The sequence below is a fragment of the Ursus arctos genome, unplaced genomic scaffold (genome assembly GCF_023065955.2).
Source record: "Ursus arctos isolate Adak ecotype North America unplaced genomic scaffold, UrsArc2.0 scaffold_3, whole genome shotgun sequence".
In the NCBI taxonomy this organism is placed as follows: Eukaryota; Metazoa; Chordata; class Mammalia; order Carnivora; family Ursidae; genus Ursus; species Ursus arctos.
In genome coordinates, this window is record NW_026622985.1 from 96646951 (window position 1) to 96668040 (window position 21090).

The window sequence follows — 21090 nt, forward strand, 5'->3', positions numbered from 1 at the left end:
CTGAGATCATGACCTGAGCTGAAGGCAGGCGCTTAATCCACTGAGCCACCGAGGCGCCCCTGCAAAGCCTTTCTTTGTGAAGCAAAGAAGTTATATATGGTTGTGGATCACATAAAATCACTCATTCAAGCACCTCTTGGGAGCACTGTTGACAATATGCCTACCTGCCCAGCCTCATTAAAATGTGTGGTTACAGGCAGGTTACAGAGAACTAACATTTATTATGTTCTTACATTTATGCTATCCTATTTAATCCCCTCCCCCAAACTCTGAGGTGGGTATTATTACCATTTTGCAGATTAGAAACAAAAGCACAGAACTGTTAATAAAACAACACTGCCGGTAGGAGACAGTGCCAGATTTGAGGCTGGAATCTTCTGGTTTGTAAAATGGCTTGGGATGGCCAGAGAAAGACTAACCAGCTACTTCTCTGAAGCCACCCACATAGCAACCAATCACATCCATGATTTCCCATGATCAACAGTTGCTGGGCAGAGTCTCCCTCAGCACAACAAGAGTGGCTTAGAAAAACTGTTGGCCTCGTAGAAGTTCTGCCATTCTCACCTAGGGTTTTGATCTTTTGCAGGAACAGAACTGGGTATGGGTATTTTACAGCAGGGAGCCTGCTTCTTCCTCTCCCTGTGCCCCTCCGCCCTACTCATGCTCTGGCTCACTCTTTCTCTCTCTCTCAAATAAATAAATATATATATGTTTTAAAGAGCACACTTATAATGAGCACTGAGTAATGTATATAATTGTTGAATCACTATATTGTCTACCTGAAACTAATATAACCCTATATGTTATACTGGAATTTTTTTAAAAAGCAAAAAAACAAAAAGAAGATGATTGCATGTGGAAAAAATGTAAAATATCTCAATTTTTTATATTGATTTTATGTTGAAATTATATTTTTATATGTGTAATAATATAATAAATATGTGATTAAAATTAATTTCATCTGTTTCTTTTTGCTTTTTAAAAAAACGTGACTACCAGAAAATTTAAAATTACATATACAGCTCACATATTTCTGTTGGACAATTCTGGTCTGGAACCTGTATCCTAGTGTGGAGGTGAGCGTCCCTACTATGTTTTCCAGAGTCTAGTCTAACAAATCATTGACTTACCACTTACTATGTGCCAGTTGCTCAGGGGAGATCAAATTGCAGTCTAACTGAGGATAAGACCAAAACACAGTAAAGAAAAACAAATGCTGGTAACTTCTATCTCATATACTTCCTAGAATGGTGGTTCTTAACTCTACCAGCCCCAGTGATTCTTTTTAATAGCAAACTTTTTTTTAATAACACCCCTTTACTATTTTGAAGTAAAGTTCATAGATGATATAACCTAACTACACACATAAATTACTATATATATATATATATACACATATATATATAGTCTTAACCATAACAGAAGAAAGAAAAGGAGAGCCTTTCCAATAATCATTATTTTACTATGCTCGAAAACAAAATTAGTCATACGTTTGTACCTGTATATAGGATCACCTTGAATGTGACAGTACAAATACAGACAGAACACCATGAGTGCACTGCTGTCTGTGATACAGTTCTCCAAAACAGTAACTCTTAGTAAATTCCTGAATGAAACAAAGTACTATCTTCCTTCAATTTACATGATAGTTACATTCCTTGAAAATTCAGCACATGTTACAACCCTGAAAAATTACTTTGTTTTTATATATGAAACACAGGCTCTTGGAGCGCCTGGGTGGCGCCTGCCTTCCGCTCAGGTCACGATCCTCGGGTCCTGGGATTGAGCTCCATGTCAAGCTCTCCACTCAGTGGGGAGTCTGCGTCTCCCTTTCCCTCTACCTGCTGCTCCCCCTGCTTGTGTGCTCTCTCTCTCTCTCTCTACACCAAATAAATAAAATATTTTAAAAAATAAAACACAGGCTCAAGGATTAATTATAACCATTTTCTTTTCACTTACATGAACATTTAGGAGAACTTTTGAAAGCTGTGTAGGGCTGGGTGATTCCTCGTGTATGACACTGTTTGCAAAGTGCAGGATTTGTAGCATTTTTGGCTCCTCCCCTCAACCAGAGGACTAGATTGCCCCCATGCACTTGCCAATTGCTTATTAGAATGTTCCTTCCTGGTGGAAACCAGCTGTGGTCTTTGGAGCCTTCCAGCCTCCTTTTGGGTTGTTCTCTCTTCTCTCACAAGGCTTTAGCTGGCCCTGGCCTTCCCAGTTCTTCTCTAGGGCAGTGTCTTTCCTCTTTCAGGGCCTATGTGCTCGGCTGTGTGCCCAGAAAACTCCTCTCCGCTTTTTGTCTAGGTAACTTACTGAATCTTCGGATCTCAGCATTCCCAAATTCCCAATCTAATTTAATTCTTCCTGTCATGTTTTTCCGATGGGCTCTACTTTCTGCAACGACAGGTTGTGATTTCATTTCTACCTGTTTATATTTTTGGTATGTCATTGTGTTTTTAATGTCTGTCTCCTTTAACCCTCAGCTCCCCGAGGGCAGGTACCATGCCCACCTCACCTACTACTTGTTCACTCAATTCCTTTCCTTTCCCCCCTTTTCCTCTTTCCTTTCCTTTCCCTTCCTCCCTCTCTCTCCCATTTTTTAAAGATTTTATTTGTTTGTGTGTGTGTGTTGAGAGAGAGAGCTCCCGCACAAGCAGGGCGAGCGATAGGCAGAGGGAGAAGCAGGCTCCCTGCTCAGCAGGACTCGATCCAAGTATCCGGCATCACGACCTGAGCCGAAGGCAGACGCTTAAATAACCGAGCCCCCCAGGCGTCTCTCACTCAGTACTTTCAACGCGGGCCTGCAACTTAGGAGGCAAACAACATTCTGAAATAACTCAGTGGATGATAGGGTTCCGAAGCCCATTGGGAGAGTCGTGGAGGAGGCAGAAGCGCGCCCACTGAGGCGAACGACATTTTATTTCAAAGGCGGACAAAAGTTGAGGTTGAAGATGCGGAGCGCCTTCAGGTCCACCGGTACTAGCGTCCGTGGGGCGCACGCTTCCTCGTGGGGGCGGGGGCCTGGCACGGCCGCCACGTCATCCCCACGGCGCCTGCGCGGTGCGGGAAAGGGGGCGGGGAGACCACCTAGAGGGGGGAGGCGGGGCGAGCGACCGGATGCTGTCACCATAGAGACCGGGACTGACGGCTAGCGGAAGAGGAAGGCACGGGCCGGGCTGTGAGGTGGCAGCGACTGCAGCGGCGGAGCCGGCGCCTCGGCCGGCACTGGGGTCTGTTCCCCCTTCCCCGCCCTTCCCCCTGCAGGAGCGACAGGGGCGTCGCTCCCCACGGCAGGAGCAGGTGCCACCCCCACGCCCTCGCCCCGGCTGCCCAGGACGGCGCTGGCCGCATCGGCCACACCTGGCTGCCCTTTACCGGTCCGCCGCCTCCCCTGGCCCTGCTGCAGGGCCTCCCCCTGTGGGACTCGGGTGTGCCTGCTGTCCCGCGCCTGCTGGCGCAGGCAGGGCCTTTGCCCCCCCGACTGGCCTCATAACGGGGTCTTTGCCTTCCTCTCCCGGCCGCGACCTCCATTCCCTCCGCCCGAACAAACCGAGCTGAGTCCCCCAGCCCCTCCTCGACAGTTCCGTGACGCAGCCGGTTTTATTTCTGTTTTGAGACTAACAGCTAAAACTCGCTTTGGGCCTTCCTTCTAGGACTAGAATTGGGCTTTGATCGCTGAGAGGTAGAGCAGGGGCGCTCGTCCTGGCAGCGGTGACGTCCAAAGCCAGCCGAGCCTCCGTTTGCTTTCACAGGATCCCGGTGTCGTCTCTGGCTGCTTCTCGTCCTCCCACTTTGGTTTGGCTTGGGTGCCTGGGGCCCCGGTAAAACCAGACACCGAATTGCTGTTACACAGCCAGAGTTACTGTCATTTGCTTCCTGTCTCCTCTTAGAAGAAGGTGGACCGCACCAGCCTCTCCGTAGCTGGGATTCACAGAAGAATTGCCCTGCAAAATGGTTCCATCAGCCATTGTGCTCCTCTGAGAGGCTCTCAGTGCTGAGTCACATTATCTGTCCACCTCATGCGGGTGGGCAGAACTGTGCACCATGCCAGCGGCTCCTGACCACTCTCGACTGGGAGGAGGGGTTACTCTAGTAGCTGTGTGTTTCCTTAACACTCGGGAGTAGAGTAGAAAGAGGCCCTTAACCCTTCCCCTGTGCTGGTCTTCAATAGCTGGTCAGCAGCCCCTTCAGTAAATTGTGTGAGAAATGTGCCCCCAGCCAGGTGCTCTTTGAAAAAGGCCTATTGACCAAGTCTCTTGTCCTTGGGGCAGTTATTTTGATGGAGCATTTGCTTTTCCCCAACCCTTTATCAGCTGCTGCTGTATCAACTTAGATCCAGTCTACAGATGTGTGTAGTCCTTCTTTTTGGGTTAGATTGGGCAGGATTAAGTTTTTGTCCTCCTCTTTCTGGAAGACAGACCATCATCCCATTAGTGGGTGAAATTGACTCTAATATGTATTGCCATTTAGACTGAGGGCTAAGTCTGGCACCTTGAGGACTGAAGCCCAGCCATATGCTTCCTGGGGATGCTGGACCTGGAAGCAAACACACCTTGCTCTGTCGTTGACTTCACCGACCCCAGGTTTCCTGGTTAAAACTGTAGGCCTACTGCTGGCCTGACACCCATCAACCTATTGATTGATCCTTGAGGCTGTGCCCTCTGGGGCATGCACATGGCAGGGCCTACCACCATGCGACTGAGCTCCCTGTTGGCTCTGCTGCGACCAGCACTGCCCCTCATCCTAGGGCTGTCTCTGGGATGCAGCCTGAGCCTCTTGCGGGTCTCCTGGATCCAGGGTGAGGGAGAAGATCCTTGTGTAGAAGCTGTGGGGGAACCGGGAGTGCCACATAATCCAGACTCAAGACCTGGACTCGACCAAAGTGATGAAGACTTCAAACCCCGGATTGTCCCTTACTACAGGGATCCCAACAAGCCCTATAAGAAGGTGCTCAGGTGAGAGCTGTGTGTGTACACGGTCCCCAGACGCCACTTCAGCGTGGCTCTCAGGCTTTGCCTCTGCCTGCACTGTAATCAGTGTTAGGCTCCCAGAGCAATTCTTTGCCTAATTACCCGTCATGGTTTGTTCCTATTTTTCCCTTCTCAGGTTGAGAAAGTCTTGCCCATTGGTGTTAAAATTAGTGTTGGGTGTTCTTAAACAGGGCAGGAATTACATCTAACCATCTAATCATCTAATCCGTCCTTGGTAGACCCCTCCCCAAATGAATTCCACTGTCAGTGGATGCTCACTGTACTAGCTCATTGATATGGATGAGGAGGTCTCTCCTCTCTCCCTTCCTAGAGTGATCTATGTGCTGGACAGACTGGGCTCCTAAAAGTTAAGGAGTTGACCCTTGGCATGTTGGTCCCTCCGCAGGACTCGGTACATCCAGACAGAGCTGGGCTCTCGGGAGCGGTTGCTGGTGGCTGTCCTGACCTCCAGGGCTACCCTGTCCACTCTGGCTGTGGCTGTCAACCGCACAGTGGCCCACCACTTCCCTCGATTACTGTACTTCACGGGGCAGCGAGGGGCGCGGACTCCTGCAGGGATGCAGGTGGTATCTCACGGGGACGAACGTCCAGCCTGGCTCATGTCCGAGACCCTGCGCCATCTCCACACACACTTTGGGGCCGACTACGACTGGTTCTTCATCATGCAGGATGACACGTATGTACAGGCCCCCCGCCTGGCAGCCCTTGCTGGCCACCTCAGCATCAACCAAGACCTGTACCTGGGCCGAGCCGAGGAGTTTATTGGCGCAGGCGAGCAGGCCCGGTACTGCCATGGGGGCTTTGGCTACCTGTTGTCACGGAGTCTCCTGCTTCGATTGCGGCCACATCTGGACGGCTGCCGAGGAGACATTCTCAGTGCCCGTCCTGATGAGTGGCTTGGCCGCTGCCTCATCGACTCTCTGGGCATCGGCTGTGTCTCACAGCACCAGGTGACAGCCCTTTCAAGTCAATCTCGGTCCCCGACAATTCGTAGTGACTGAGTGATTGGTCTCCAGGGCTGGTGCTGCTGGCTCCTTCCCAGCAGCACCTTGGGGTTTTGTCCTTCCTAGCCACTGACCCTGGCTTAGAACCTTAGTGCTTTCAAAAGTGGCATCTTGTCAGGGACCCTCTGGGCAAGATAGAAGGGTGCCTCTACTCACCAGCTCCTCCCATCTGCCCCCCTGCCCTTTGCCCTCTCATCTGACACATGCACAGTCATAAATGATCTGGGAGTGTCCTAGAGGTGGCCACTGTCCTGAAGAAGTAAGGTCAATCAGAGTAGTGGGAACATTTTCTGGCTTGTGGCTTTCATTCTCTTGAAACGGTGGGGTTCTTTGGGCAAAGTGGGCATCCTTAATTGCCTACTTCACATTCTTTTCTCCCATATCTGGTGAGAGTCAGGCCAAGTTTAAGGCGACCCTGGAGCGAGCTCCTGCTCTCTCCCCTTCTGTGGCAGCAGCGGGTGTGAATGTGGAGTCCGGTTAAGGGTGGTGGGGACAGGCAGCCCTCCGTTTGTGGTTTTGATTGATCTGATTGGTCCCTTTAGGGGCAGCAGTATCGTTCATTTGAACTGGCCAAAAATAGGGACCCTGAGAAGGAGGGGAGCTCGGCTTTCCTGAGTGCCTTCGCAGTGCACCCCGTCTCCGAGGGAACCCTCATGTACAGGCTCCATAAACGCTTCAGTGCTCTGGAGCTGGAGCGGGCATACAGCGAGATAGAGCAACTGCAGGTGAGCCTGGGTCCGTGGTTGGAGGTCAGCGGGAGCTTCAGCTGTCCAGGCTCCCAGTGAGGGGGCAGCTGAGTGCGCGGGGAGGCTGGCGAGGTAGGAAGAGGCTGACCGGACCTAAGTGTAAACATCTCCAAGGAGAAGGGGCCCATGGGGACCCAGGTCAATCATAAGAGAAGCTCCTGGCCCGACTTGGAAGCAGTTAAAAGGATTTGCACTGGGGCTTAGTACAGCGCTTAGACGCGATTGTTTTAGTGCCCCTCCACTGGAGAAGCGGAAGCCTAGAAGGCCCTGAATTTGTAGCACTGTCCTTAAAAAGCCCAGGTAGACGTGGAAGAACAATCCAGTGGATCGTGGTTGGGAGGGGTGGAGTGTGGGTGAAAGCCAAGGTTCCGGCATGAAGAAGGCGCACTTGGGGTATGGGAGAGAAGGGCTGCGGGGCTTTCACCTCTGCAGAAGCACCACCTGTTCCTTCTCGCGCCAGCTGTGTACGGTGTGGACGATTCGTGTGCTTTCTGCATTTTACAGACAAGAATGGAAAGGGAATTAAATGATTAGCCCAGGGGCACTTCCCTCCGTGTTGGCGGAGTCAGGACAGCTCAGAACCCGGGACGCTCGAGCCGGGCCGGGCCCTGACTCCCTAGAGGGCACTAACTGTGCGTCCCTCCCACCCTAGGCTCAGATCCAGAACCTGACCATGCTGACCCCCGAGGGCGAGGCAGGGCTGAGCTGGCCCATTGGGCTCCCGGCCCCTTTCACACCACACTCTCGATTTGAGGTGCTGGGCTGGGACTACTTCACAGAGCAGCATACGTTCTCCTGCGCAGACGGGTCCCCCAAGTGCCCGCTGCAGGGGGCCAGCAGGGCCGATGTGGGGGACGCCGTGGAGACTGCTCTGGAGCAGCTCAATCGGCGCTACCAGCCCCGCCTGCGCTTTCAGAAGCAGCGGCTGCTCAACGGCTACCGGCGCTTCGACCCGGCGCGGGGCATGGAGTACACCCTGGACCTCCTGCTGGAAGCCGTGACGCAGCGCGGCCACCGGCGGGCCTTGGCCCGCAGGGTCAGCCTGCTGCGGCCGCTGAGCCGGGTGGAGATCCTGCCCATGCCCTACGTCACAGAGGCCACCCGCGTGCAGCTCGTGCTGCCGCTCCTAGTGGCCGAAGCCGCCGCAGCCCTGGCTTTCCTCGAGGCCTTCGCGGCCGGTGTCCTGGAGCCACGCGAGCACGCGCTGCTCACGCTCTTACTGGTCTACGGGCCTCGGGAAGGTGGCCGAGGGGCCCCAGACCCATTCCTTGGGGTGAAGGCGGCAGCGGCTGAGTTAGAGCGACGGTACCCTGGGACCAGGCTGGCCTGGCTCGCCGTGCGCGCCGAGGCCCCTTCCCAGGTGCGGCTCATGGACGTGGTCTCTAAGAAGCACCCCGTGGACACGCTCTTCTTTCTCACCACCGTGTGGACCAGGCCTGGGCCCGAAGTCCTCAACCGCTGCCGAATGAATGCCATCTCCGGCTGGCAGGCCTTCTTCCCGGTGCACTTCCAGGAGTTCAACCCTGCCCTGGCACCACAGAGATCTCCCCCGGGGCCCCCGGGAGCTGGCCCCGACCCCCCGTCCCCCCCTGGTGCTGACCCCGCCCGGGGGGCTCCTGTAGGAGGCAGGTTTGACCGACAGGCTTCCGCGGAGGGCTGCTTCTACAACGCCGACTACCTGGCGGCCCGAGCCCGGCTGGCTGGCGAGCTGGCAGGCCAGGAAGAGGAGGAAGCCCTGGAGGGGCTGGAGGTGATGGATGTGTTCCTCCGGTTCTCAGGGCTCCACCTCTTCCGGGCCGTGGAGCCAGGGCTGGTGCAGAAGTTCTCCGTGCGGGACTGTAGCCCCCGGCTCAGCGAGGAGCTCTACCACCGCTGCCGCCTCAGCAACCTGGAGGGGCTGGGGGGCCGGGCGCAGCTCGCCATGGCGCTGTTCGAGCAGGAGCAGGCCAACAGCACCTAGCACAGCCTGGCGCCCTGCCCCTCCGTGGCGTTCCCCTTTCTGCCTCAGCCCCGGGAAGGGCAAGGCAAGACGGACGGACAGATGGAGAGCTTGTTGCTGTATTTTTTTAATAAGAAAAATGTTATTAAAAGTGTCTTCTGCCAAACTGTTTTTAGGTCTAGGGAAAATGGAGTAAAGAGAAGAATCTGAGGGAGGGGGTGGGGAATTTTCCCCGAGGGACCCACCGCCTTCCCCTTGTCCTTCCTCCCCAGTTGCCAATGACACACAAGGCTGCTCTCAGATGCATGACCTTTAATCATTCCCCTGCCTCACCCGGAAGGTGTCAGAGAAGTGAGGGCAGAGCCCCGGGGGACAGGGCTCAGGCCCGGAGGCCCGCGGTGGCTCCTTCACGGGGGCTCCTAGGTGTTGCGTACAACCAGCGACTGCTCCAGCTCCTGCCTGCGCTGCTGGATCTTTAGGGAAATAAGAGCAGTAGCAGGGTGACGCTGTTGCTGGTGAGTGACAGGGCAGTCCCGACCACCCAGCCACCCCGGAAGAGCATCTGGGGGCAGGGAGGGCTCCTCTGTGCCAAGGGGCTGGTGCAGGGGCAAGGGCCACAGACGGGGCTGGGAAGGGAGGCTTCTCTTGGAGCGAGGGGAGGGGGAGGCCCGAGGTACCCGGGCCCCTCCACACCTTGCAGTAGAAATAGCGGCTGACGGCTTCCTGGGACCAGGGCTGGTGGTAAAACTCAGCCCGGCGCTCCTCCTCAGGGTTGCCTGCCACATCTGTCATCACCTGGGAGGGAGCAGTGGGGTCAGCCCTGAGCCCGGACCCCCGCCAGCCCTTGTGTAACAACCTTTACTGTCTTCCCAATATGCTTGTCTTCCATCCAGTGCTCCCTGAGTCCCCTTCACCTTGAGGTCCCGGCTCTGGGAGCGGAGCAGGTCTTGGATGTAGCCTTTGGGGTCTCTGGAGAAGCTTAGCATGAAGTCCCTCTGGATCTTGAGCTGGTTTATGGACTCAATCGTCTCATGGATCTACAGGTAGAAAGTCAGGCGCTTTCACCTGGCCATGGTGATGTGGGAGAGGAGGGGAAGGAGGAGGGGGGCCGGTGGGGGGAGGGATTGGCTGCTGTTCCTTTGAAGGGCAATCCCTCAGGTCCCTGCTGCCTCTGCATCCCGGGGAGGGGGGATGGGCAGAGCTCCAAGTAGCCAGGGAAGGGCCACCTGCCCCCTTCATCTCTCCACAGGCCCGTCCTCTCGTCTGTTGTATTTTGTCATTTCTGGGTTAATGTCCCACTCCGGCTGTGGGCTCCGGCCCCACCTTACTGTCCAGAGCGCTGATCTCCTGCTGGTTGGCCGTGGACAGGAGGAAGCTGCTCATCTGTCCCTTCAGCGGCTCCTCCACCTCCACGTCAATGTCATAGCATGCCGTCTTCTTCTGGTCCGACGGGTCCACGCTGCCAGGGAAGTCCGGCCCTTGGCATCCGTGCTGCTCCCACAGAGGCCAAAGGGTCCCGGGGGCAGATGGCGGGGTGGGACGGGGGTGGGAGGAAGAGGGAGGGCAGGACTGCAGTGATTCCCTGGTCTGAGGATCAAGCTGGGGCCTCACCTGATGACGTGGTTGATGACAATGGGGTCAGGGGGCAATAGCAGAGCTGTGAGGCGCTGGGGAATCTCAGAAAACTTCAGCCGCGGGCAATCAAAAATCTGAAGTAGGAGAGAAAGAGACCAATCTCATCTGCTTGAAAAGGGTGTAACTATAGTCCTAGATCCTTCCATTCTGGGACGGCCACAAGACGCCAAGAGCAAGTCTAACTCCTCAGCGCTGCTGGGGTTGGGACAGGGTGTCTGTGGGCGGTGGAGTGTGACAAGGACGTGGGTTGGCACGGGGCAGTGGTTGTAAGCACTGGCCCTGGGTCTGTGGCCGCCAAGGTGTAAATCCTGCCTCTTCTGTTAACACTGCAACCTCGAGCCAGTCCCCTAAGCTCTCGGGCCTCGGTTTCTTCATGTCCAGAGTGGGGATGGCAACTACCAGGGCGGTTGGGAAAACTAAGTGGATGAGCCCACGCTGCCTGCAACAGTGCCTGGCACACGGCAAGTGCTCAATAAACATCGACTGTTATTTTACTCCTCAGGCTTATCTGGCGTATTTATTTAAACAGCTTTAGGAATAATAATCTCTACTTTGGTACAGTCTGGATCCAGGACTAGAACCCAGGCATCCTAACTCCCAGGTGCCAAGAATATTGTGGTCCCCAAACTGTCGGCCTTTTAAGGTTCTAGATCTTTCTAAACTGGCTTGGCTAAAAGGGATGGGCTGCAGTGCAAAGCTACGCCATGGTAGGGTAGCGCCTGCACTAGGACCCTGATTACCATTTGTGATACCCAGGAATCTAGAAGAGGGGGGTGGTGTTGCCTTATTGGGACCTCTGCCTGTCCCCCACATCCCTGAGATCAGGGGAGAGGGTACCTGCTGGAAGTATTTGTCCCCATTGATGTATTCCTTGTCATGCGAGTCCTGCAGCCTGTTGGTCTTCACGTACTGCCACAGGGCCTGCACGATGGCTGAGCGGCTCTGCGTGTGCAATCCCAGCAGCCGAGCCAGGCGGGGATCCAGTTTGAACTGGGGAGGCTGAGAAAAGAGGCCGTGAAAATAAAAAAGGGGGAGTGGGAAGCGCTCAGGGCCAGGCAGCTTGGGACTTGGGGGGACGTGATGATTGGGCTCCTGGGAAACATGCTTCTGGAGAAGGTGAGGTAGGGAGGAGATGGGGTCTCTCGGGATGTGTGCTCCCCTGAAGCCAAGGTGGGGGGCCTCGGGCGATGCCTGGGGGAGGGGCACGGACCTGGTAGTCCAGCATGAGGAGCAGTGTGCAGCGTACACTCAGGTCCCCCGGCCTCTTCACCTGGAACCCATCGGTCTCCTGGGTGGTGGGTGTGCGGTGCCACTGCCCGGGGGAGGAGAGCTGGGTCACTTCACAGGCCCATCTGGGCTGCTGGGGCCAGGGGCTCTCGGGTGGTCCCTGATCCGGGTCCGTGCAGCTGAGGGAACGGTGGTCTGCGGAAGGGTGGCAGTTCCCGGGCAGAAGAGGTCTGGGTCTTACCTCAACTAGGTGGTTGTCAGGCCCATAAAGGTCTTTGTCCAGCTCAATGACCAAACTCTTGAAGAAGGAAGAGAACTTCCGCTTCTGCTTGCTGGGCTGTGGGAGAGGGACAGGGACCGTGGGGGCAGGACAGGGACCGTGGGGGCAGGATGAGTCGGGGGTGGGTGGGGCCGGTCGGGTAGGGCAGCATGGTTAGAAGCAGGCCTCTGCACCCGGGCTGTCTCTTCAGGCCGCCCACCCCTGGCCGGGGCTGACTCCCTAACCCGTAGTGCAAACATCTCGCTCTGTCCTCAGCTCAGCCCCATACCCACCCCAGGACACCTGGAGAGACCTGGGCCAGGACGTACGTCATCCAGGAGCTTCCCCTCCACCCGCAGCTCCCAGGAGGCAATGCTGCCATCAGAATCCTCAGCATCGGGCTTCGCAGGGTTAAAAGTATTGGAGATATAAAGACGCAGCTTCCGCTTTTGCTGTAGAAATAAAGAGTGTAGTACAGAGCAAACACTGTGTGCTCCCATTCCCGGGGCGATCCCACTCCTCCATTCTTGGAACAGGACCTAGAGCCCTCTTACTGCCCCCAAATCAAGACACCTTCATTGGCCTCTTCAGAGCCTCCTGGATGTCCACCCGCTTCCGCATGATGGTTTGATCCAGTTTCCTCTCAAATGCCAGGAGGTCCATATAAGCCTGGGACTCGGGGACCAGCTCCCGGATCTGGAAGAGAAGGAGCAAGGCGGGAACGAGGGGCTCAGCCAGTCTTGTAGGTGGAAAGTGCATGTCATGCGGTCCCAGGGTACAAAGAGCATAGAGGGGAGCTGGCCAGGTTCCAGGCACGCAACTTTGAGAGTGCAAACGGGGACTTCTCCCCAGAACTGCATATCCAGCAGAAAGGACCTCGACATGCAGGGATACAAGCTGCTTCTCCCTTGAGGGAGAAGCACTTCATCACTAGGAGAGGCCGTAGCAGCCACGGAGCCCAGCATACGGCTTCACCTCTTCATCTTGTCCTTGCCCTTGTCACATGGCCTCTGGACCTTCCTGGGGTGTCTGCAAAGTGCCTAGGACCCTGGGGTGCCTGAGACAGAAGATGTTGCTGCTTGCCTCTACCCTGACACCCCACCTTGTCGCTCCACCTGACATCTCAGCCGTACTACCCCCACGCCTAGCTCGGCCTGGGTTCACTTATGACGTCCAGGCCTTCTGGCCAGCCTCAGCTCCCTTCTCTCCCCCTGCCAGCCTTTGGTCCCCTAGCTCTTGTGCCTCTTTGTCCCACACCTTTATTTATGTCTGCGGGGAGCTGGAGCTCAGTCCACTGCACCCCCGGGGCCCAGTACCCTACCTCTTGCGGATCCGCTCCTTCCCTCTGCCCCACCCCCTCCCTCTGGCCAGGGAGCCCCACTTCTTAATTAGCTTTTTAAACAAAAAGTGAAAGTGGCTGTGACGATGAAGCTCTGCTCCTCAGGGGGGAGGGGAAGCGGCCCAGGGTGGTGGGGTGGGGGGAGAGGAGGCAGAGCAGCAAAGGATGGGGGGTGAGCTGGGGGCTGCTGTGAAAGGCACTCACCCTTTGAGGGAGGATTTTGTCAGCCATCTTCCTCCTCTTGGCACTGTACATTTTTTAAAGAAAAAACCAGGTTACCATGGCGACAGATCTGGGAGTAACGAGGCCACCTGCTAAATTATCCCGACATCTCCACCCGCCTGGCTGGGGTTCCCACAGCCCGCTTGTCTGCCTGCCCAAGGGGCTACGGGCAGTGGTGTGTGGCATGGCACTATGTCCTCTTGTGGGGAGCAGACGTGGCCCCATCCCTTCTCTAGCCCGGGAGCCCCTTTCTACCCCACCACATCCTCAGGCCAGAGAAATTTAGACTTAGGAGGGGTTGGGGGGGTGGGGGAGCTGCAAAACTGTTTGAGAAAAGCTAGGGAGGGGGAGGACAGAGGAGAGGGAGGAGGGATTCTGAGGACTTTCCCTTTCTGTTAAGCAGGGGTGCACAGTCCAAGCTGGCCTGAGCTCAGAGGGAGGGGAGCCAACACCCTCTTCCCTCCCTGGAGCAGGAGATGATGGGTGAAGCTGGTGCGCACTTGCACCCCTGGCACCCTGGGCTTGGAGGGGGATGCTGACAGGCCCTCAGATCACCTGCCAACACGGTCCGGAAACACACCCAGAGGGATCCACAGAGAGGGTTCTCCTGTGGGGTGTGAGGCTGGATTTGGGGTGGCAGCTGGGACTTGGACTCTTCTTGACCCTGCTAGCTGCTTCTGATTTCCAAAAGCACCCCCAGAAGATCCTTGGCGAGTTGAGATTAGAACCCTGCCTGGAGGATGGCTCTGTACCGTCCCTGTGTGGTGATAACCACTGCCCCCTCCTGTCCAAAAGCCTATTCAAAGGCCAGATAAGCACCTTTCATTAAAGGTCTGATTTGTTTTGAAGAAATTATCTATGTGAAACTCTCCATTTATACCAGACAAACCAGGAACTTGTTTACTGTATAAAAGGATGATTCACTTTGCAAAAGAATTCATCATGGGATTCCTATAAATGGTGAATTTTCCTTGATGTGTAAAAAATATTTAATAATGAGGTAAAATCCATATTACTCCTGTTATAGGACTCCATCTGGGGTGCAAAGGGAAGCATGTGTGTTTGGTGGAATAGTGAAACCCAGAGGGGCATCTCTCTTGCCAGACGCCAGCAGGGGCTTTTGGGGTGCCACCAGCTGGCTCAGACAGGGAAATGGGCTGGCCCCTGGTGGCTAGGGGGGCCGACCTGGTCCCCGAGAACAGACTATGGCAGCTCTTCAACCTCTGAGTGCCTAGGAATCACCCCAGAGCAGGACTGTGCAGGAGACCACCCACCCACAGGGCAAATCCCCAGGCTCCACCCCCCTGGCCAGAGAGTCAGACTGAGAATATCTGGAGTGGGGCTTTTCAACAGTCAAGCCAGGGGACTGAGCACCGTGCACTGGACAGCCACACTTGGAGAAACACAGTCCCTAGAGCTCAGCCCTCAGTCCTGCCGCCAGCCCCACCCCCACCCCAAAGACTGAAGCATCTCCCAGAACCTGGGGACAAGGGGTGGAGAGAAGGACCGAGCAGGTGACAAGGAGAAGGGCGCGACGGCCGCAGCTTCAGTCTCTACGGTGGGCACACAAAGGAACCAGACCAGTGCCCCCTCGGCCCACCTCCCCAGAGGGCATCCCACCCAGGACGGCTCGTTCCTGGCTGATCCTTCTTCCTCGCTCCTTCTAATCTCGCTCCTCACCCACCCCGTCCCTGGGGTCCCGTGGCCCGCCCCCTCCGCGCTGGGCCCCACTCACCTGCGGCTCCGCGCGGGGGCGGTGGGCACCGGCTGGCCCTGGCTCTGGGCCTGGCTCTGGCCGGGCGGGGGCGCTGCTCGCTTGCGGGCGGGCTCCATGCCCGCGGGGGCCAGGCCGGGTCGCACGGCGGGGCTGCCCATGTACGGGGAGCCCGGGGGGCCCATGGGCGCCCCCTGGTGGGGCATCCGGGCTCCAGACGGCATCCCGGGGCGCTGGTGGGGGGGGGCGGGGGCGGAGGTGAAGCAGAAACAGGCGCCCGCCCGTCAGACCAGGGCCCCGGTTCCAGGCGCCGTGAGCCGCGTCTCTCTCACCCCAAGCCCCCCGGCCGGTGACCCTGATGCCGCCAGCGCGAACGAGGGGTGGGAGGGGCAGGGGCGCCGCAACCGCGCGACTTGGCGGAGGGGGCTTTGCGTCTCGCCGCAGGAAGCTAACTGAAGCCAGGCAACTGCACTGGGCATCGCCAGCCTCGGATTTGCGGAAGGTACCGCGAAAATGAATATTAATGGCGCCTTTCAACCTTTTCAAAGGATGTTCACATCCACATGTTCCTCCGCAAGACAGACTGAGGGGTCCTTCCAACCCCACTGGACAGATGAGGCAACCGCGGCTCAAGGAGAAAAGCGACCTGGCCAAGGTCACGCAGCTCCTTCTGGCAACGGCAGCACTGAACGGCCGTTTCCCGAGGGGCTGGGGCTGTTTGCTCTCTGCAGCTTCATCCGGGTTAGAGGCCCAGCTCCCTGCTAGGACTTCTGCCCCTCTTTCCCCTCCTTGCTTCTGGGTCCACTTCCTGGGTTGTCCTGCCCGGCCCTTGCCCTCCCCACCTTAACCCAGCCTTCTCTCTGGGCCCCTGCTTTTGACCCCTCAGCTCCAACCCACACCCCCTTTGGCTGAGTCCAGGCCTCCACACCCAGGGGCTTTGACGACTTAGCCCCCCCCCCCCCTTAATTTGCTCCTAAGGGGAAGGCTGGAGGCCATGGGAGCCGGTGAGGTCACACCCTACCAGGACTCCCTAACAGGACAGGAGGCAGCTGGGCTGGAGGTGGGCTGCCCCGAGGGCTTGGAGAGCTCAAAAGCAGCGGCATTTCCTCTTCCATCCATCTCTCCCTTCCTGTCCGCCTGCATTACCAGAGATGGTTCCATCCTCCAGAACTCCTCCACTTCCCACCCCGCCCCAGTGAGGTAGGAAGTCAGGGCTGAAAGGGGGCCATGGAGAGCAAGATGAGGCAGGTGTATTCCCTTGCCACCTCAGATGGGATGTAGATGAGATGCAAATTCATTGAGTGAAGTGTTTCACAGACTTTTAAAAACCCCACTTGTCCAGATTCCAGAAGAGGGATTGGGGAAGGCCAGAGGGGCTGTAAAGTGGAGGGTGGGTGTGATGGGGACAAAGAGAGCACGAAGGAGATTAGGGAGCAAGGGATGTAGCCCCTGTATCCCCATTACCTTTTACCCACTTTGCCCCCTAGAGTGCAGATGCCCCCAGGCACAAGGAGGAGCCCTGAACCCCAGCTGGGTGAATTCCTTCTAACTGCCCACTCTCCCTCCTGTCCCTTGCCCTGCACTAGGTCTAACCCTAACTGCCAGCCAGCCAGCTGTCTCTGCCCATCTCTCCCACAGTGAAAACTGCCCGTCCATGTGTCTGCTTCCCCCACCCCACCTGATCCTGTCACTCATATCTCTAGAGTGGTGGCCCAGAATGGAGCCTAGGCCCAGCCCCACCAGTGCAGATGGGGTACTGGGAGTGAAGCGGTGGGACTCACAGCCACCCAAGAACTGAAGCTCTAAGTTGGCCAAATTAAAAACAACAACAACAACAACAAAAACCCCACACATATAGCCCCCTCTCTTCCCTAGATGGGCCTTTTTAAAGGGACCTCACCAAGCAGCATGGTTAGGACTGGCAACTTGGCTGACTGACACGAGCACCCCTGGGAAGTTGCTTCAGAGATCTTTGGGACTGGAGGACAGGCTGCCCCAGGGAAGCCCCTTTACCCAATCAGCTGCTCTCCTATTTTTCAAGGCCAGTGATACTTGCTGATCTGCTGAAGAGGCCCTGAGAGAGAAGCTTCCAGAGCCCCCAGAGGGCTGTGCCAGCTGCTGGGACCACCCCAACGAAGGGCCAAGATTCTAGGGACTCTGGCCTCCCTCTCCAAGAATGTGCCTTCTTTGGGGTCACAACCAAATTTGGCCATAGTCAACTTGACAGCCTCCTCTGCACCCAGCTCCAACCCCACTAGCCATTCCAAGTCCTACGGCCCCTGCCTCTCCCATTCTGCTGCCCTCCACACCTCTCCCAGCCTGGCTCCTGCTGCCTCAGCCTGGGGTCCCATCCCCTCAGGTCCCCCTGGGCTCCCTTAGGCTCCCTGTGTGCCTTCCAGGTCTGCTCCTGGCAGGAAGGTGCCACCCTGCCCCTTTGGCCTCTAGGCCTCACGTCCCTGACTCCAGCCCTTCCTTCACACCTTTGAGGATTGAAGGACATCAGCTTCTGGTGGCTGAGTCTGCCAAGGGAATCTTCAGACACCTTAACTTGGGGTCTGTCCCTAGAGAGGGTCTCTCTCTGACCCTGATGGCAGAGGCCATCAGCAAAGCCCCAGAGCCCTCCTGCCAGGATGCAGAGGTCGTTCAGCCAGAGAGCTTCCCGCGCACAGTGCCTCCAGGGTCACCTGCTCCTTGCTCCCAGAGACACAATCAGAGACACTGTCCCAACGGATGAGCAGACAACCCAGCCCACCAGAAGCCTTGTCCCCCACCCCCACCCCCAGAGCAGGGGAACACCTGGGCCAACGAGGAAAAAAACAGAAGACAACACATCTGGTACAGAGGGGACCCCCCACACACTTGGGGGGGACAGTCCCCAAGTCCCACCCCCAGCCCCTGACAAGAACCCATGCAAACGCCTCCCGTCCCCGCCCGGGCACCCATCCCCGGCCCGCCGCCTGACGACGTGTTCGAGTGCCAGGGCGCCGGCACAGTCCTGGGGCTGGGCCGCGGGCCGTGGCGCCCCTGCCAGAGGGGTGGGAGAGCGAGAGCCCCCTCCCGGCCCCTCCCGATCATCCCTCCATTCAGCCCGAGCCAGCTCGCTCACCCTCCCCCGCTAACTTTCCCCCACTCACCACCCCATGGACCAGAAACTCAAAAAGTTTGCTTTTCGTGGCTTTGCGCGCCCCTCCGGCAACTTCGTCCGCGGCCATCGGGGTGGGCTCAGCGGCTCTTCTCACTCTCTCTCTCTCTTCCTCTTTCTTTCCCTTTTCTGCCTTTTTTTTTCCTCCAACTCTCCCCTCTGAGTCCTGCTGGGCTCTCTCACACTTCTACTCGAGCGGAGTGGGGAGGGGGCCCCTTCAGGGCTGCCCTGACGGCCCACGGCCCACGCCGCCGCCGCCCGCCCGCCGCCGCCGCCGCCGCCGCCGCGGCTGCCGCATTCCTGCACTGATAAGACAGAAATAGTCCGGCGGCCCGGGGTCTGCCTGTTGACTCGGCGGGGACAGAAACGCCTGCCTTTCCAGCCCTCGCTGTCCAAACAGCGCAGATAAGCGGCGAGGCACGCCGGCAAGCCCGGCTCCCGGGCGCTGGGCAGCGGCACTGCAGCCCGAGGCCGCCCGAGGGCCGCGGGGAGGCGGCGCGGGGAGGGGACGCGAGGGGAGGTGGCGGGGGGCTCGCCGGCCACCCGGGCTCTCGCCACAAATAGTTTCTCGGTTAGGGAATTCGCCGGCAGGGCCAGGCAGGGAACAGTCAGTTCCAACTGTCCCCCAAGTGGCTCCTGCTGCATTTCTGAGGCCCTTTCCCCAGAGACCTGGCAGGCCAAGTAGGGAAACATTCGCTGGAAGGAATCCGGGGGGAGCCGAGCCCGGAGGAGGCCTTCCTCCTGCACCAGGCCGTCAGTGGTGGGTGTGCCCAGGGAGGCGGTGTCCCCTCGGTCCACAGATGTGTGCGCCCTTGTCTCGCCCGCCGTGTGTGTCTGCACCCTTGTGTGGGCATGGCTCGGTGGCTGTGGGTGTGGATGTTTATGTGCGTGCACAGACAAATGCCTTCTCTGTGTGCCTCCCTCCACGAGAGCCGCCAGTGCGTGTGCGCGCTTGCGGGTGCGTGTGTGGCAGGACATGGCCTGTGTCTTCCAGCTCTGTGTGAGTCTATTTCTGGGTATGGGAGTCTTTGTTTGTCTCTATGTGAGAAAGTGAGGGCAAGAGGGGAAGTATTTCGGAAAAGAGGGGTGGATCCGACTCCTGAGAACAGGAAGAGAAAATGTGAGGGAAGGAGAGGGGTTGGGGTGGGTGCTTGGGTGGATGGGCAGAGGGAATGAGGCAAGCAGAGCCTCACGGCTTTGGAACCGGGCATGAGGTGGGGGCAGGGGACCCAGAGGTGCTGGGGCTGCTGGGTATGGTAGGACCAGCCTCAAGATCCCAAAGAAAGCGGGGCTAAGTGTGGGATTGTGAGGGAGCCCCAGAAGAGGCAGTGTGGAGGGAGCTGGCATTCCCTGGGGTGAAGGAGGGACAGGAAACAGGAGGGGCAAATCCTGAGATCTCCAGGCTGGGATCCGTAGCACCACCCAGGCCCCCAAAGGCCACACCCCTCTCTCCTCCTTCTGGAGGAAGAGCCCAAGGGCTTTGGGACGACAGTGACAGTGGGTCCAGTTTACGTGCCTCTTGGGGCTGCACTGTCAGAACCCAGGTGAGGGTGGGGCAGTGCCTGGGGGAATTTGTTGGAAAATTTATTTGAAGGTACACCTTCAAGACCCAGAATTGCACTTGGGGATCCTCACCCTCAACCCCTTCAGAACGCCTTCAGAGGTCAGACAAAGAACCAAGGGAGTGTTCTGTGTGGAGAGTCCTCTTGCCTGCAGCCTGATTTCCCTGGGCCCTAGTTGTGCTCCTGGCAGCCACCGTTCAGTTGGGTGTCCACTGTCAGTCCTCTGAAAGGCCAGAGTGGCCCAGGATAACTCTCCTTTTCCGCTGGCTTAGCAAGGAACCAAGAGGTCCCCTTCCCACCAAATCTCTACCCAGCTTCCCCTTAGACTCACCCATGCAGAAACTGGGTCCTGGCAGGGTGGGAACAGGTGGGTGGCTGCCACAGGCCATGAAAGTGGCTACTGGTGACCTGGGGAGGTGACCTCTCCGGTTTGCCTGCTAACCTCCAAACCCCTCCCATGTCTAAGCCTCTGCTCCCACTATTCTTTTGCCTGGAATCCCTCTACCTACTGCTCATCTGCCTATCCAGATCACATTCATCCTTTAAAGCCTAGTGAGGGCCCCACCTCCTTCAGGAAGCCTTCCCTGATCCCACTCCTGTGCACCAACCTTTCTTTTCTTTGAATACCCATTGCCATTTATGCTATGTCATGAATTGGCACTTGCCTGACCAGTGTCTGAGAGGTCAGGTTTGGTTTTCCAAACTGGAACTGGTCTTTAAGTCCCTATCTACCCTCCCCACCCAACCCCATGCTGAGACACGGGGACTTAGCATCAAATGCCTGCTAACACTTGCAACCACCCAAAGCTCAGTGGGCCAGTGGATGGAGCTCGTACTCTGCCACTTACCTGAAGGTGTGAGTCGCCATGGGCACCCCCACCCGCTGTGGGGGCTTCTAGCATGGACACGTGAACCACAGACCTTAGAGGTCTTTGTGTAAAGCTTTAGGCTTTGTGTAAAGCTCAGAGTTCTCAACTCCCGGAGAGGCCTTTTGGGTAAAGAAGACAGCAGAGGCGGATGGGCACCCCAGCTTGGGCAGCTATGTTTGAGGGAGGGACACGAAGGAGAGTGGGAATACCCTGCATCTGTGAGGGGACTGGTCCTGGTGGGGAGGAGACTGCAGGAGGTGGTTAGACCAAAGGCTCTGGTGCTACCCAAGGAGCTGGAGAGTATCACTCAAGACACAACTAACTCCCTCCCGGGGCCACCCCAGCCTCTGGGCCTCCTCCCCACCTATCCCAGCCATTTCTCTGGGAGACATACTTCTCCAGCACAGACAACAGATACACAATGCATGCATGCCCCTC

At 57.0% G+C, this 21090-nt stretch overlaps 2 protein-coding genes across 5 annotated transcripts in view; one reads left to right on the forward strand and one right to left on the reverse strand.

Annotated features, from left to right (window-relative positions):
• Nucleotides 1-3146: 3146 nt before the first annotated feature.
• On the forward strand, nucleotides 3147-8849 carry CHPF2 (chondroitin polymerizing factor 2). Of its 2 annotated transcripts, none has more exons than XM_026479175.4 (5): nucleotides 3147-3303; nucleotides 3756-4958; nucleotides 5380-5944; nucleotides 6541-6723; nucleotides 7397-8849. In XM_026479175.4, the coding sequence occupies exons 2-5, from the start codon at nucleotides 4672-4674 to the stop codon at nucleotides 8702-8704; spliced, it is 2343 nt and encodes a 780-aa protein (XP_026334960.2). In that variant the 5' UTR covers nucleotides 3147-3303; nucleotides 3756-4671; the 3' UTR covers nucleotides 8705-8849. The 2 variants fall into 2 exon arrangements, with proteins under 2 accessions (XP_026334960.2, XP_026334961.2); XM_026479176.4 differs by having other exon boundaries at nucleotides 3147-3233.
• Nucleotides 8850-8980: 131 nt separating this feature from the next.
• SMARCD3 (SWI/SNF related, matrix associated, actin dependent regulator of chromatin, subfamily d, member 3) overlaps nucleotides 8981-21090 on the reverse strand; it is a 30152-nt gene continuing 18042 nt past the window's right edge. For 2 of the 3 annotated variants that reach the window (XM_057304296.1, XM_057304297.1), the window contains exons 3-14: nucleotides 15101-15312; nucleotides 13348-13390; nucleotides 12378-12500; nucleotides 12134-12256; nucleotides 11787-11882; nucleotides 11529-11630; nucleotides 11156-11317; nucleotides 10295-10392; nucleotides 10007-10142; nucleotides 9598-9720; nucleotides 9377-9478; nucleotides 8981-9156 (exon numbers count right to left, since the gene is read on the reverse strand). In XM_057304296.1, coding sequence (XP_057160279.1) covers nucleotides 9103-9156; nucleotides 9377-9478; nucleotides 9598-9720; nucleotides 10007-10142; nucleotides 10295-10392; nucleotides 11156-11317; nucleotides 11529-11630; nucleotides 11787-11882; nucleotides 12134-12256; nucleotides 12378-12500; nucleotides 13348-13390; nucleotides 15101-15312 — 1374 coding nt within the window. In that variant the 3' untranslated portion in view covers nucleotides 8981-9102. Of the gene's footprint in view, nucleotides 9157-9376; nucleotides 9479-9597; nucleotides 9721-10006; nucleotides 10143-10294; nucleotides 10393-11155; nucleotides 11318-11528; nucleotides 11631-11786; nucleotides 11883-12133; nucleotides 12257-12377; nucleotides 12501-13347; nucleotides 13391-15100; nucleotides 15313-18213; nucleotides 18429-21090 lie in introns of those variants that run through there. The other variant, XM_026479177.4, reaches the window with a different exon arrangement.

What these genes read in the sequence shown, in the direction of transcription:
- CHPF2 (XM_026479175.4), top strand. Translation starts at nt 4,672, where the DNA reads ATGCACATGGCAGGGCCTACCACCATGCGACTGAGCTCCCTGTTGGCT. An exon ending in GCTGTGTCTCACAGCACCAG is followed by an intron (nt 5,945 to 6,540) that starts GTGACAGCCCTT and finishes TGGTCCCTTTAG; the next exon opens with GGGCAGCAGTATCGTTCATT. An exon ending in GCGAGATAGAGCAACTGCAG is followed by an intron (nt 6,724 to 7,396) that starts GTGAGCCTGGGT and finishes CTCCCACCCTAG; the next exon opens with GCTCAGATCCAGAACCTGAC.